Source organism: Musca vetustissima, unplaced genomic scaffold, assembly GCF_032173495.1.
Source record: "Musca vetustissima isolate MV318-11 ecotype Yass unplaced genomic scaffold, APGP_CSIRO_Mvet_v1 utg3344, whole genome shotgun sequence".
NCBI lineage: Eukaryota > Metazoa > Arthropoda > Insecta > Diptera > Muscidae > Musca > Musca vetustissima.
In genome coordinates, this window is record NW_026885918.1 from 346,420 (window position 1) to 363,134 (window position 16,715).

At 37.1% G+C, this 16,715-nt stretch overlaps 1 protein-coding gene across 1 annotated transcript; it reads left to right on the plus strand.

Moving 5' to 3' along the window:
• Positions 1-3,466: 3,466 nt before the first annotated feature.
• Positions 3,467-15,797, plus strand: LOC133333276 (lateral signaling target protein 2 homolog). Its single transcript, XM_061541590.1, has 6 exons — positions 3,467-3,614; positions 11,453-11,593; positions 11,669-12,409; positions 12,471-13,475; positions 13,611-13,951; positions 14,660-15,797. Exons 1-6 carry the CDS (start codon positions 3,579-3,581, stop codon positions 15,777-15,779), a joined length of 3,384 nt encoding a protein of 1,127 aa, XP_061397574.1. The 5' UTR covers positions 3,467-3,578; the 3' UTR covers positions 15,780-15,797.
• The last annotated feature ends 918 nt before the right edge of the window (positions 15,798-16,715 follow it).

The window sequence follows — 16,715 nt, forward strand, 5'->3', positions numbered from 1 at the left end:
AAATTCCGAGACATCATCACTGCTGCGGCCGCCCGCCATATACCTGCTGGTCGTATACCCGAAGTGAGACCAAACTTCCCAGCAGAAGCGACGGTGCTTGCGAATGAGCGTGATGAGCTTCGCCGTACAACACCTGAAAACCCAAGAGTGAAGGAACTCACCCTTGAAGTTAACAGGTTAGTATGCGAACACAAGCGGAAAAAGTGGCTAGACCACCTGAAGCTCTGCAACATTGGAGCCGCAACAAGTAAATTGTGGGCAACGGTTAAGTCACTCTCGAATCCTGGAAGGAAGGATGATAGAACGGCTGTCACGTTTAACGACGTAACGTTGACTGATCCGAAGAGGTGCGCGAGTTTTTTTAACCGGCAGTTTATTGAGCACCCCGAGAGTGACATGGCGAAAAGGAGTGTGCTTCGTCGCATTAGAGCCCTCCGAGCCGAGGAGGTACCACCACAATTTTCGAAGGATGATGTTGCAGATGCCATTCGAAACGCTAAATCATCCAAAGCGTTGGGCCCGGATGGAATCTCAATGATAATGCTGAAGCAACTGGATGAACCTGGAGTGGAGTACTTAACTGCTGTTCTCAACCTGTCGGTAGCCACCCACATTGTTCCTGAAGCCTGGAAAATAGTCAGGGTGGTCCCGCTACTGAAGCCAGGCAAGGATGCCAGCAGAGGTGAATCGTACAGGCCGATTTCCCTTCTGTCTCCAGTAGCAAAGACGCTTGAGTCACTACTCCTCCCTCTGATGAGAAGTAGGTTTCCAGTCCCTCAGCACCAACATGGATTTCGGAGAATGCATAGTACGACCACAGCAATACACGCTATAAACACACATGTAAGTAGAGGACTTAACCAGAACAGGCCGTGCGATAGAACAGTCTTGGTAGCTCTTGACTTATCGAAAGCCTTCGATACTGTCAATCACGCCAAGCTGTTCGAGGACATAGAGAAGACCAACCTCCGGCCTAGTTTGAAACGTTGGGTAATCAATTACATGTGTGGTCGCCAGTCATATGTGGAATTCAGAAACAAGAAGTCTAAACCCCGTAGAGTGAAACAGGGAGTTCCCCAAGGTGGGGTCATATCTCCGGAACTGTTTAACCTCTACCTTTCTGAAATTCCACAACCACCGGACGGCATTGAGATCGTAATGTACGCGGATGATTGTACGATCATGGCGTCGGGCCCTATTATCGATGACATTTGTGAACGGTTAAATGGCTACATAGCTGATTTAGTACAGTTCTTCCATCTGAGGAATATGAAGATATCCGCCGCCAAATCCACAGCCACTCTGTTCACCACATGGACGGCTGAAATGAAGCTCCCTCTGAACGTCATGGTCGATGGTGTAATAATTCCGACCACTAAATACCCAAAAATTTTGGGAGTAACGTTCGATAGCTTATTTAAGTCGTCCGCGCAAGCCACCGCTATTTGCGATAAGATGAGAAGTAGGAACAAGGTCCTCAAGTCGCTTGCCGGCAGCTCTTAGGGTGCTGATAAAGAGACCTTGTTGACCTCTTACAAAGCAATAGGTCGGTCGGTGGTAAGCTATGCGGCGCCAGTGTGGTATGCGAATGTAAGCGATACGCAGTGGAAGAACATACAAACCTGCCAGAATGCCGCCCTGAGAACTGCGACAGGGTGCCTCCTTATGACGCCAGTGGACCATTTACATGAGGAGGCAATTGTCTTACCCGTACATCGGCACAACAGGATGTTGTCGATGCAGTACCTGCTTGGGTGTTATCGCAGGAATCATCCATGCCATAATCTTATGGATAGAATTCCCCCACCCAGGCACGTAAGGAGAGACCTACATGATCTAGAGAGAGAGGTCCAACGGTATAAAAGACAACCCCTAGATCGTGAGGCTTATCGAGCAGGAATTACCAACATTCATACGGAAGCAGTGACCCAGGCAATGGACCAATACCGTGTGAATGTTGTACTTGGAGTCCACCCACCACCTATAGCAGCAGAAGAACGTGAGCTGCCTAGACAAACGAGAGTGGTTTTAGCCCAACTAAGATCAGGATGGTGCAGCCGCCTCAATTCGTATTGGGCCCGAATTGACAGCGAGGTTCCAAACACATGCCCTGCATGTGGATTTGGACCTCACGATACGCTGCATCTCTTTAACTGCCCTGCTAAACCCACTCATCTGTCCCCGGAATCTCTTTGGACGCAGCCGTTACAGGTTGCAACCTTCCTGAACCTGGAAACAGAGGAATCATAACCGGATTAATTTAATACAACAAACATGTAGATAGTTGCTACAACAACAACAACCAATACAAAACTTTGAATGGTCTAGGGATATGTATTTGAGGTTGCAATCAAATTTTCAAAGTTTGTATATTAATAAATAGATTTTTGATTGTTGGATATTTATTACACAATTGAACTTAATTAATTGGGCATAATATATTTAATAAATTTTATCATTTATAAAAATGTATAAAAACGTTGCAAAAGTCCAAAACAAATCGATTATTACAATTATCTGTAAATTCCATTTGTTCCGATTATTCAAAACTCGACTGGCATATCCCTATACTCGCTGCCTTTGTTATTACAAAACTGAGCAGAACAAAAAATTAACTGCGTACATTTGTTTTAAACGTGGAAAAACGAAATAAAAGCATTTTACAAAATGATGATAACAATTAAAGGAATTTCTTTGTAAAAATAGGCTGGCCAAAGTCACAACAAAGTGAGAGTGTTCAACAATCGCAACCAGCTTTGCAAGAAAGGCAAATAAAATGAAAAATATTGTATGTGGTTTTTGATAGTCTTTGCAAAGACTAAAAAATACGCTTAATACAACGAAGAGGTGTATACAATCGGTCGGTTGGTCGGTCGGGGACACAAACTCACTCGCATGCAAGTGTAGTGGATTTCGAAGCGAGCAAATGTTTAATTTGCTGCTGTTTCAGTTGAAAAGACGCTTGCTCCCGTGAATCATTTCGTCCAACAGTTTTTTTCGGTCGTTCGTTCGTTTCGTTTAATTTCATTGAAATCACAGAGTAGTTTCGTCGGATCGGATTGTGCATGTGAGACATATTGAAATAACAAACCGAAGAAAAAATAAAACGGAAAATTGAAAACATTAACTGGTGGTTTTATTTTCGTGGAGAAACATTGCGCAAAGAAAGCTAGCGAGCTGTTGAACGAAATCCCCCAAACAAAAAAAAAAAAAAGAAGAAAAACAACAAAAACGCATTTTAAGTTGATGTCACAAGTCGATCTCAAGGTTTCGCTGCTGCAATATTTCGTGTGTTCGCCTCAATGCTATTTTGCGTGAATTTCTATGCATTTGTGATGTGATATCTGAGCAGTGGGGGAGGAGGAAAAATTGGGTGTATTTTCCCTGTTCTGCTTTTTGTGTTTCTGGTGAAAGAAGAAAATAAAAAAAGAAAAGTGTAAAAATAACAGAGCAAACTGCTTTTTTCATCATCCATCTGTAACCTCATTGCCTCCATTCCGCTGCTGTTGTTGTTGTTGGTGTAGTACAACACAGCACCACGAGACGACGAGTGTTTGCAATTCCAACTTTCAATAATAATGGATACAATACTTAAATGGTTAAACAAGCCGAAGGTAAGGTTGTTGTTAAGACAAGTCAAACTCAAAGACTTGAACAAAAAAAAATATATTACGGTCGCTGATGTTGTTGCTATTCATTTTTCGTGTGTGTTCCTTTGTGATGGGGCTGTGTGAATAAGAGTGTGTATGTGGTGTGTAGTATCTGTGTTTGTGATTAACTTGAACGAATGAGAATAAAATAAATAAAAACACAACGACCAAAACAACAACAAAAACATCACAACGGTGAACAAAACAACAGTAATCATCATGTTTTTTATACGTGTTTCATATTATTATTTTTCTATATTTTTCTTTTAATTTCTTCGTGATTTACTCACTCATTACGTCGCTTATTGGCATTTTGCTTTATCTCTTTGTTGGCATTTTTTTGTGAATAATTTTCCGTATTTTTATTTATTTATATTTGTGAAACAAGTACAAGGAAACATGAAAACATCACAATCAGCCCACAACAACAGCAACAACATTGACGACGACAATAACAGCTATACAAGAGATTCAGAGAGACACAACAATCTCTATTAAAATATTACAAAACGTCATAATGAGTAACAACAACAACTACAAGGTAACAAAGGCAGTAAGACAACAACAATACAATACAATAATAATTATTGTAATAAAACCATATGCTGCTGCGGCGGCTGGGACGTTCGCTTCATTCCATTTCATGCAAACACAAACGCAAAAACAAAACAAAGAACAACAACAACACAACAGTGTCAATCGAATCTCCACTTGAAATTGCGTTGTCTTTTCATGTTGTTGCCTTTGTTGTTGTATATATCTTGTGTCTTGGAACGAAGTTGCCATTAAAATACGTACTTCGTATTTAGGTGGTAACGCAATTAAAAAAGGGGGCAAGCTCTTGTTTGTTTTATTTTTACCACATTGTTGTTGTTGCTGGTTTTGTTGTGCATGAGTTTGCTGTCGCCGTTGTTTAACGTTAGGACATATTTGGTATTGTTATTTTTATTTTTGTTGTTGTAGGATTGCTACTGTCAACGTCTTACATTCAATTTCCTTGTTTTTCCACTGGACTTGAAGAAACAACAGGTTTTCTTTGCTACTACTCTTTATATTTATGTTAATTCCATCTTTAATTGAAACAAAAAAAAAAGCTCGAAGAAGAAAATGGAATGTGTGTTAGGCTTAAACGAAAATAATGGGGTCATTGTTTGGCAATTTTTGTTGGCCTTAAAATAAATATCTGTGTGTGTGTATGACAAACAGCCAAAAATCACTTTGTCAATTTGTAATTATTTTTTTCTGTTTAAATTTTATTTATTTCAATTGAAGTGAATTGTATTTGCTTCGTTTTTTTTTGGCCGCGGGGGTTGAATGTTAACGGATGGGTGGTAGTAGTAGTAGGGTCTGTTAATGACGGGACGATTCATTCAGTAGTAAATAATATGACTCATGTCGATATCAATCGCGGTTCGGGTAAATTGTGGGTTGATGCATTTTATTTCGTTTTAATTTTTTGTTATTGGGGCTTGAGAATAAAAAATATATTTTGGGGGAGATTACAGCTGTAAATTCGTCGTACGTCATCAGTGAGATGAATGTAAATTGAGTCATTCATTTAATCTCACATCAACATATTGTCCACAACAATTGTCGATTTGATTAGAGCCGAGCATTTTTGGAGTTAATTTCAATTGATTTGTTGTTAATTATTAATGAATAACACTAAAAACAAATTATTTTGTATCAATTAAACATTAAACTGAGAGTATTGAAACAATATAAAACGTTTAGCATTAAAACAATTTGAAAATGACTAGCTTGGGCAGTTTAAATTAACACCGCACGTTATACTCAAGGCATTTATGACTTAAGTCTAGTTTAAGGCCCGGTCGCGCATAGTTTAGAAATTTTTACCCTATGCAATCCTTGGGGCCCTGATTCTGACGGTTGGTGCCAGATATGGCCCCAAAGTTCCTCTCTGAGCCGTGTATTGGTATGAATTAAAAGCGATTGAAATCGTGATTACGAAAATGTATCTTTCTTATCGACCATACTTCCGTTTGGAGACCCATATTGTTTTTAAGAATTTTTTGGAGGTCTTTTTCGAAAAGAAAATTACATTTTTGTAATCAGAACTTAAATGCTTTAAGATGATACCCATATTCCCTTAGTGAATTTTAAAAATCATGATAAAACACTTGTCCAAGCGAAATAAGAATTTCCTCAAGAAATAATTTATACCATTGTAATCAGGGCCTCCCTGTTATAGCGATTTTCTGAAATCCATATTCCCGAGATATGGACCTACACAGTTGCGCAGCAAAAATTCAATGTAAGAAGTCTATTATATTTAAAAGGAGATTTTTGTCGCGAAGCTGGCGTTGACATCTGTTGATCCACGTAGCCATCCACAAAAGTTTTTCTATTTAAAATGGGATTCTGTCGCGTACCCTCTGCTGGCATCGGTTCATAGCAAAAAGTCGTAAAAAGGCTTTAGTATTATGGAATGAATTGAATAAATGAAATGAAATCTTCCAATGAAGGCCACTTATGTCGCGAAGAGGATTTTGGAATTTGTGTCCATAGAAAAATGTTTTCATAATGGTCCCTGTGGAATTTTGGAAGACCATATCGCTGTAATCAAACGATCCGGAATCGGGTCCAAAATATAGAGTTATTTCGTATCCTCCATATTACTGAACCTTCCTATTTGTGGTACATAAATGACTGGAATTACATATTTCCTGTGAAAGACGTCCCGGAGAAACTATAGGGTTTATAGGTATAGGGCCACTTCTGTCGCGAAGTGGATTTTGGAATTTGTGTCCATAGAAAAATAATTTCATAAGGGTCCCTGTGGAATTTTGGAAGACCATATCGCTGTAATCAAACGATCCGGAATCGGGTCCAAAATATAGAGTTATTTCGTATCCTCCATATTACTGAACCTCCCTATTTGTGGTACATAAATGACTGGAATTACATATTTCCTGTGAAAGACGTCCCGCAGAAACTATAGGGTTTTAAACATCCTACTATGTAGTTGGTTGGGGAAAAAGAAGTATGAGAAATTATCGATGTTGACCGGCATGTTATCAGTCGTAACATCGCCAGGAGTTAAAAATCGACCATAAAACTGTTTTAAACCATTTACAATTGAGCAGAATCGGTCAGAATTGGCCAACAGGAGAGGTGACGTGTTCCACCAGGAAAACCCCAAGCCACACACATCTACAGTGATTCGCCAGATACTTCGGGAGCTTGGTTGGTCCGGACTTGGCACCAAGCGATTATCATATTTTTTTTTGCATTGCAAAATTTCTTTAATGATAAAAAATTGGTATCTAGGGAGCATTGTGAAAATCGACTACTAGAGGTTTCTGCAAATAGAGAGCAGGACTTCTATGAAAGAGGCATAATGAAGTTCCTTTTAAAATGGCAACAAATCATACAAAATAATGGATTTCTTTTTCCCCAACCTAATATTTTATATGTAAGGTACCTTCGCTTTGACTTGATTGTCTTTAAAAAAATTGGAAGACCGATATAAAAATAATTGTCTTTAAAAAATTGGAAGACCTTACTCCTTGGTCTTTCCATCTTATTCGTGGGCTTCCCCTTCTGCGTAGAGCATCAGCTGGTTCCCTTTTACATGCCTTCTGGGCTGGGGCATCTTCATCCATTCCCACAACATGACCTTGCCAACGTAATGACTGCAGCTAACTACGTCTAACAATGTCGATGTCCGAGAATAGCTGGTACAACTCATGGTTCATTCGACGGCGACAATCACCGTCAACGCAGATCGGCCCATAGATCTTTCGGAGAATTTTTCGCTCAAACACTCCAAGAGCTGCCTCATCTGCTTGCGGAAGTACCAATGCTTCAGATCCATATAACAGCACGGGTAGTATCAGCGTCTTGTAGAGTGTGAGTTTGGTCTGGCGAAGGTGGCCTTGCTTTTGAGTTGTTTGCTCAAACCATAGTAGCATCTGTTGGCCATCACTATCCTTCTCCGAATTTCATAACTGAAGTCATTCGTTTTGTTAATGGCGGTACCAAGGTATAAAACATCTTTGACTACCTCGAAGCTGTAGTTCTCAAGTTCCACAGTTGGTGCGAGTCTACTGGATGTCTTGCGGGTTGATACCATCAGCTTGGTCTTGTCGCCATTTACTGCCAGACCCACTTTGGCAGACTCCTTCTTAATTTCTTCAAAGGTGGCTGTTACCGCTCTCAGTGTTCACTATAATCTGCAGATAATTAAAAATATTAAAAAAATAGAAATGTACAAAGGTATAAGAAATCGCCTATCGAGTTTGCCTGATGCCATGAATAATTTTATTGACTAATTCAAGGTAAATACCTTTCTCAGGAGAGGTCGTGTATGTCATACTGGATTCTATTAGCTAATACAGTGAAAATACCTTTCTCACAACAGGTCGTGAATGTCGTTCTGGATGACTTGATTTTCTTAATCCACTGTGTTCATTTCTCAAAATCTTATTTCCAAAAATTGTCAATTAGAAATCAATTCTTTATCAAAACACACCATTACTTACTCACCCATTTTCAGTGATATGACAATTATCTGTCAGATAATTATTTTGTTTATTTGTATTCTCGTATTTGAGAGTGAGTGAGTGATATGATAAGAATATCAATAACAGCAACAACATCATCAAATAAAAATGTTTACCTAAATTCAGTTTGCCAAGTAAATGTTTTCGAAAAACAAAATGACTTTAGAAATTTATGAACAAATTAATAATCAATGATTTGTTTTTATTGCTACTATGTACTATTTATGAAATTAGGTATGTGTTTCACTTTTGTTGTCTTATACTCGAAATAGCTTTTAACGACTTTATACAAAAGCATCGCAAAAGTGCTGTCCTTTATTTGATGTCGCTTATATTTCACCGGTCCCTAGACCGTCATAATTAATAAGCGATTTCGACTGTATTTACCAAATTAATTATATTCCTTATATATTTTGTCAAGATTTACTTGACAGACTGTTGTACATATGAACGTATGTATATTTGTTTTTCGATAATTTAATATTTATTTATGTGTATGGTGTTGTTAGTATATCAACCATTTGTTGAAAAATTCGGACAGTAGATTTTTTGTTCGTACATATGTTATCTATCTATGTATGAATGTAGGACAAACAATACAAATATGTTAACAATAATTTATATTTATGTTTAAAATTTCTGAACGCTACATATTGGAGAGAAACAAATATATTTCAACATTTAACAACAAATCCTTTTCCTATTAATTTGATTGAGTGAACGACGAGCAACTGTGTGCTGCGTGTATTTTTGAAGGTCATTTTCATATATAAAGGAGGAAAGTATGCGGGGTCTGGCTTTGATTTAAATTTTCAAGTTTATCATCATCCTTATGACTATGCTGACGTCAGCATTTGTCATATTGTATTTTACGATGATGATGTTGATGATGGCCTCCAAACAGGAAATATTGAATGGAGAATAATGTCCCAACTACTTTGTACAATTTAACATACATATGTACATAAATAGTGTATTACCTTTTGTAAGTTTATAGTAATTTCTATTAAATATGTGGGATAACAACAGTTCACAATATTTTGTCTCTGATTGATTCAGTTAACGCTTCATCAACGCCTAGACGGAACGGCTGAAGCTAGAATCTTGAAATTTTGAATGAGGGTCACTCTTGGTCCAATGGTGACAAGTAAAGCTTGGTTTTTGGAAATTCGTACTAAAGCTGCACGAAAAGTAGTATTTGGTGAAATTTGAAATGAGGGTCACTGATGGAGTGTAGAATAGATATAGCAAAGAGTATTTTGGACATTCGAACTATAAGTATCCGAAGAGTACTAAATTTGGTACAATTTCGTAGCATGTGAATGGTAAGCTAAAAACTTTAAATTAAGGTTGTTAAGTTGGGCCGATATAGGGAGACGGCATGGCATTCCAGATTTCTGATGAATAAATATATATCTTCTAGAAAATTGTCAATTAAGTCCAGTTTTTGGAATATTGATATTTAATTTATCATGACATAGTTCCCACAGGTTTTGCCCCGGCCGAACTTAACAACGGTTTTACTTGTGATATATTGAATGTGTCAGTGTATTTGTATTACAATTTCCCAACAGATTTGGTTGAGGAATAACTGATTTGAAATAATTAAAGATTATCCGTGAGTACAACATTTGTCAAATATACACGCCCTGATATTCGTATTAGTTTCTGGATTAATTTATTTCATCGTGAAATATATTGAATGTGTCAGTGTATTTGTATTACAATTTCCCAACGGATTTTGTTGAGGAATAACTGATTTGAAATAATTAAAGATTCTCCATGAGTACATTTGTCAAATATACACACCCTGATATTCGTATTAGTTTCTGGATTAATTTATTTCATCGTGAAAAGTCATTTGTTCTGTAAACAATTCAGCTTTGCAGCTACTTTGCTTGCAAATATTAGTATCTCCGAATAGGGTAAAGCGAAAGTTAAATTTAAAAAAAAAATATCTAGTTATGAAATGTCTTGCTATTAAAGCTCAAAACAAAGGAAAGCAAAAGTTTGCTTTCAGTAAAATAACTTGAAGAATGTGTATATAAAAATAAACAACATATTTTATAACTCTATTAAGTTCCAAACAATTTAAACTATTTCTAAAGAACAGATTAATGTTTAAGTAAAAGTGAAGTTATACGATTTTAACGAAACCATAGGTCAGTGGTTTTTATTTTCATTGTTCCCGTAAAGAAAATATAACTTTACATTTTCTTGTTGTATTTTTATTTATTTAGATATGAGAATTTGTTTAGACAAGAAAAAAATCTGAACAAAAAAACCAACTCCTCGGGTTCATTAACATGACCATTTTTGGTAATGCGGATTTTATATTCGTTATATTTTTTGCTTTTGTTTTGAGTATTGTGTACATTGCTGGGGCAACGCTTGCAATGAATTGTTAATTACCCTTTTATTCCGTCTTTAAATTAATGAATTACTTTTACAGTAAATACAAAACTAAGCCAAGTAAATAAATACAATAAATATTGAGAACAAGGAAAATAGTATATATGTATATACCCACTTACTTTCGACTTATAATACCTACCGGTTTTTAGAATTTTATTTACATTTCTAACTATTGTTTGCTTTTGTTTTTTCATAATGCTAAGCCGTTAGTTTAGTAAGTTTTTTTATGTCAATATAAACGTTTTTTCCATTTTGCATTATTTTTTAATTATTTACATTAAAAAGTAGTTATTCCTTGTTTTGCTTATATATTCTGGAAAATAAATGATACACCTGGAAGGAAATGATACGTGCCTAGTAAAGTTTTTTTGGCAAAATTCAAATTCACCTTATAATTTGAAAATGTAACGTTTCAAATATCCAACTTTGTTTTGGAAGACGAGTCGTCCTTCGGAAAAATTCGAAAAACGAACAAGAAAAGATGAATCCTTTAACTGGTCTCTTTGGGCGGCCAAAATGAAGAATCATCCGTCTTTCAGCCCTGGCTGGAAACCCAATGAAATTAGGATATTTTTGTCAACAAAACTAGGATAAAATATACAAATACTCCTTCTATGACTTCCAAAGCTTGGAAATAATGCAGATCCCCTAGCTACACTTCTGTATTTTACTGGTAGTTAAAGTAGAGGTTATCATTCCTCTTAACATTTAAATACGCTAATACAAATCCTTACCATATTTTATGGAAATTATCCCTAATTTTTCAGATTTCCTTTTTATTTGCTCCCTATGTTAAAAAAAACTATCCCGCTTATTTTCAAAAAGTTTTAATTTGAAAAATTTTTATTTTCCAAATTTCAGGCAGATGATAAATCTTTGTTGGCACGATTTTTTCATGCTGATCGTGCCCTTGCCGCCGTAGCTAGTGAACTCGATAGTTTCGATGGCAGAGCTGAACCAGATAGATGTTCTCGTTTGGTTTCCAGGCTTCGACAGGGTCAAGTAAGTTTCCTCAGTTCGTTCACAATAAACTTAAAATTTCAATTACCCATTTTTTCTCTTCCCCCCTCCCAAAAGGATAAAGTGTTGGCCATTACAAACTTAATCATTGAAGAACTATTGGGCGATGAACGTGATCAACGTGCATTTCGAGCCAAATTTCCCGAAGAAGTTTTACAAGAAAATCTAGCCGGCCAATTGTGGTTTGGTGCCGAATGTCTTGCCGCCGGTTCATCTATTATGAATCGCGAACAAGAAAGCAAAGAAATGCGTCCACTGGCCGAGGCTGTAACCCGTAGTCTGAACAATGTACGCTATCTGTTGCGTGACCAGTGTCTGCGCAACAATGTTCCAAATAGCGAACGTTTAAATTTGGATAAAAATGATGCTGCCACCGAACAATTGTACGAAAGTTTAAAACGTTTCGATCGTCTGTTTGCCGAATTCGAATGGCGTTATGTCAGCGCCATGGTCCAGGTGAAATCGAAAGAGGAGTACGAAATGCAAGAATTGATATGTGTTCTGTGTTCGGAGACTCTACAGAGAGCTTTAAAACTTGGCCTGTTGGAACAGGAGCAAGTTGATGCATTTGATCCGGCATTAATGTTTTCGATACCACGTCTGGCAATTGTTGCCGGCCTGGTAATATATCCGGATGGTCCTCTGAATATGGATATGCCAGCAGAGGAATTGTCGGAAATGTTTCGACCATTTCGTAGCCTACTGATCAAAGTGCGGGAGTATTTGAGAAATCTCAATGAAACGGAGCTGTTCTACTTAGAACGTTTGCTTTGTACCAATGAAGAAATAAGTTTAAAGGTAGGCTCTCCATTATCTCCACAAAATAATTTCTTATTCAAATGTATAATTGTATTTGCAGGAAACGTTAAAGGCGAAACAAACAACATTAGTAGACAATAACAATGATGCAAATAGCAGTAGTAAATATTGTGGAGTAGCAAATAGCGAACGAGTTGACAAAGAGGAAACAACATCTTTACAACACAACAATACTACCTCCAAATCGCAACAACAGCAACAACAAACGTCATGTAAAACATTTAAGACAAAAAAACAGCACAGCACCAACACCTGCCGAAGAGCCGACAGTCCATCGCCAGCACCGTCCACAAGTAGTTCATCGGAAGATTGTTCTCCTTATACAACCCCGATTTCATCCACCCCCTCGTCGCCAAGATCTACACATTCGATGGCCTCCACCACCACTGCCGAGGAAACAAATAGTGGCACAACATCTCCAGATAGTTGGAATGATGATGACGAAGAAATTGGACTCCACGAAGATATTGAAGTCGAGGAAGATGACAACGAGGATGGAGGGGATGCTGATGATGATGACGACGATGATATAGATGCTCACTATGCTGATGATGATGATTCGGATCTAAATTGCGATGACGACGATGAAGATCATGGCGACCCAGACCACATATACGATCTGAACAATGTGGTTGAGCAAATAATAAATTTGGAAATAGCCTCAGCCGATTGTGCCACCGGCTATTTAATATCCAATACCACATTGGGTAATCTTCTACAACCCCAAGAGGTGCCTTTAACGGATAATTTTGTTGTTAGTGATTCAGATTTGCCCAACCAGGATGATTACAATGACAACCAGGACGTTGAAATGCCCACAACAAGTGCCAAGGCATTTAGCTCCTCCACTCAACAGACTGAGCGACAAGAACAACACTATGTTGACATTGAACAAGCGAACCAGGATAACAACAATTCAGTTGTTGCTGCCAATAACACTAGTTTAAGTTTACAAGACTCGGAAATCTCCTTGTCGCTCCAAAGTTCACTAAATCCATCCAATTCGTCTGCTACCCAACAGCTGCGCCCCAGACGTTATAGCGATGTACCACAGACATGTAGTAAAGATAATCAACAACGACATCATCATCGCCATCACCACCATCATCATCATAGGCATCATCATCACCATCATCGACATCACAATGGTTCGACAACGACATCATCGCCACCCTCTCAGTTATCGTCAACGAATAATGGCCGTAAACATCACACATCCACAGCGACGACGACGACATCAGCATCATCGTCGTCGTCCCATTGTCGTCGTCATCATCACACTCATCATCAACGTCGTCCACATCGACATGGTGGCGACAAACATGAGCCAAATGGCGGAACACTGCAATGTGCCGAATGTTCGACTAATAACACTAATAATAAACCCAATGATGATGTTACTATAACAAATAGTAAAGCTGCAAATTCCTTGGGTTTGGACATCGAGACACCGTCTTCGTCATCGTCGATGTTAGACGATAATAAAACTGTAGTTAGATCTGGAGGACGTATGAAATTTAAGTAAGTGTGAATGTTAATTTCATTTAATCCTTGCATATAGTCGCATTATTTCAAATGCAACAGAGAGGGGGAGGAGTGTTTAAATTGTAAATATTTTTTTTGTTATTTATTTCTTTGTTAGCTCAAAAATATCGAAAAAAGTGAAATTTAATTGCATACATGTAGATAGATGGAATTTCACAATTTAATTTACAGTCACAGAAAAACATTTTTTGATTTATTAAAGATTTTCGTAAGTAATTTTGTTTTCAATTCAATTTTATTTTATTTGCATTCAAGATAAAGTAACCCATTTAATACGAATTATGCATGTATTAAGAGGAGTTTAAATAGTGACTTATCCTAGAGATGCATTTGCTGAAATTCAGTAATACCAGTTTTCTAATGAAGGTAATCCAAATAGTATGTCCATCATTTATGGAAATTTTTTTATATATATTTTCGAAAGGCCCAGATGATGTCATTGGGCAGTTTGCAAATAAAAAGTAATTCTTGCATTTGGACAAGATGTTTTTCATCATGCTAAAATGTGGGTACAGCCATTTTTAGGTGTTAATTGCTTAGGTTATTGCTAGGTTATTCATTCCAACGCATTTCTAATAAAGTGATAACATGCAAAGTAAATACATATGCCAGTACTATATAGAGTAAAAATAAACATTAAATGTATATGATTGTAAATTTGTTTCCATATTTTTTCTCTTTCAGAAATACTGAAAATTTATTGCATCGCTTGTTTGTCTCAATTGCCGGTGTCGCCGATCAATTACAAACAAACTTTGCATTTGATTTACGTCAAATATTGCGCAGTGTATTCCTTATCAATATGTCACCGGCTCAAGAAGAACTTGACATACCGGAAAAACCTAAAGAGAATGAACTGTTCGAATTCCGGGCTTCGGAAAATGATGTGATACAGGAAAGTGCCGGCTCCAGTCAGAGTATTTATTCGGCGGAAGAAGTTAATCCCGAGGGTGATAATCAAAGTCAGAATAGCAACAGTAGTGGTGGTAGTAGTAGCGGCAACAACAGCAGTAGCAGTAGTAGTGGTGGTGGCAGTTCCAATGACAACAATCGAGTATACCGACATTCGACAGGCAGCACTGCCGTTCCACCATCACAGCTATCAACGGCGATAGTAGCAAATGCAGCACTGCAACGCCAACAAATCGAACGTAGTCGTAGTTTAGATAATCAGGAAATACAACCAACCACGCACCAAAATCAAAGCACTGTGCCACCACCGCCGCCAACACATTCAAATCAAAACCATCAGTTGTATAGAAATCGTCATCATTCAACGAGTAGCACTACAACGCCCTCCTCGTCGGAGAACAATTCGCCAATATGTGAACGCTCCACAACAACGGCAACAAATGGTGGGGGCATTCGGCGTGTGAGCGAATCAAATGCAAATAGCACACCGCCGCCACCACAATCGTCAAGGCCGGTTCATTTGTCGCCACCTGCCTGGATACCGGATCAAAAGGCGCCACGTTGTATGTCCTGTAACACTCCATTTACTGCATTTAGACGTCGTCATCACTGCCGCAATTGTGGTGGGGTATTCTGTGGTGTTTGTTCGAATACATCGGCCCCGCTGCCCAAATACGGCCTCACTAAGGCTGTGCGTGTGTGTCGTGCCTGTTATGTTCATGAGCTGGGTCCCAATTCAAATGGTAATCCCCAAAATCAATTGCCACAAAACCAACATCATCATCACCAGCAACACCAACCCCACCATCATACGTTAGTTAGTCAGACAACAAGCAACAACGAACCTTCCCGTTTGCGTCGTCCTGTTACAACTACTAGAGCTTTTGATTAGTAGAGAATTTTATTTATTTTATGCTTATTTATATAATAATGAGAAGTATTGTTTTTTCCGTTAGTTTGCTTATGAAGTTTTAGGGGAAGTGTTGATGTGGCAAAGGAATAGCAGTAAAGTCGTTAGTTTTTCTATAAATTACGACACAATATATGTCGATTATGTTTATTTATATTGACAATTTATTTTGCTTTAGATATCATGATATTCCTTAAGAATAGAGGAAGATTTAAAGTGCCCATATATATAGGCATATTAAAAACTAAAATTTCAAAATGTTTTCTCAATACTAATCCTAAAATTCTAGAATATGAATGATTTTGAGTCACAAAAAATAAATACGTATACCGTATTATTATTATTATCATTTATCACTTGTTCATTTTTAATTAGTTGTTAGGATATAACACTTTTTGTTAGAGTTTGTTTTGATTTCAGAATTAAATATTTTTTTTGTTTATTTTAAGAATCATTTTTTTCTTATAAATCCCTTTATACTATTTCCTCATATTAAAACATTCAACAACTTATTATCAAAAGCGTATACGGAAGATAACTATATTTTCCGTCATTTTTTTTTGTACATTAAAAAGAGAGAATAAATTATAATTCAATATATTTAAGACATTCATTGCTAAACAAAATGACCCAATGTCAATAGAGACCCAAGTACATTAGAAATATCCAAATTTTAATCACTCTGAGCTCAATTAATCTTTGCTCTCTTTTTAAAATTATATTATTGCTTTTGAATTTTCATTTTTTTCAAATATAATCCCCTTTCAAGGAGGCAACATTTTGTCTTCCAATTATTATAATTGTGACTTATGTTGTATACATTTTTTATATAACTGAAATTTAATGAATTAGTATTTTTGTTTTGAAAATTAAAAACGATTGAAATTATTACAAATTGATATAATGTTAATATGGAAA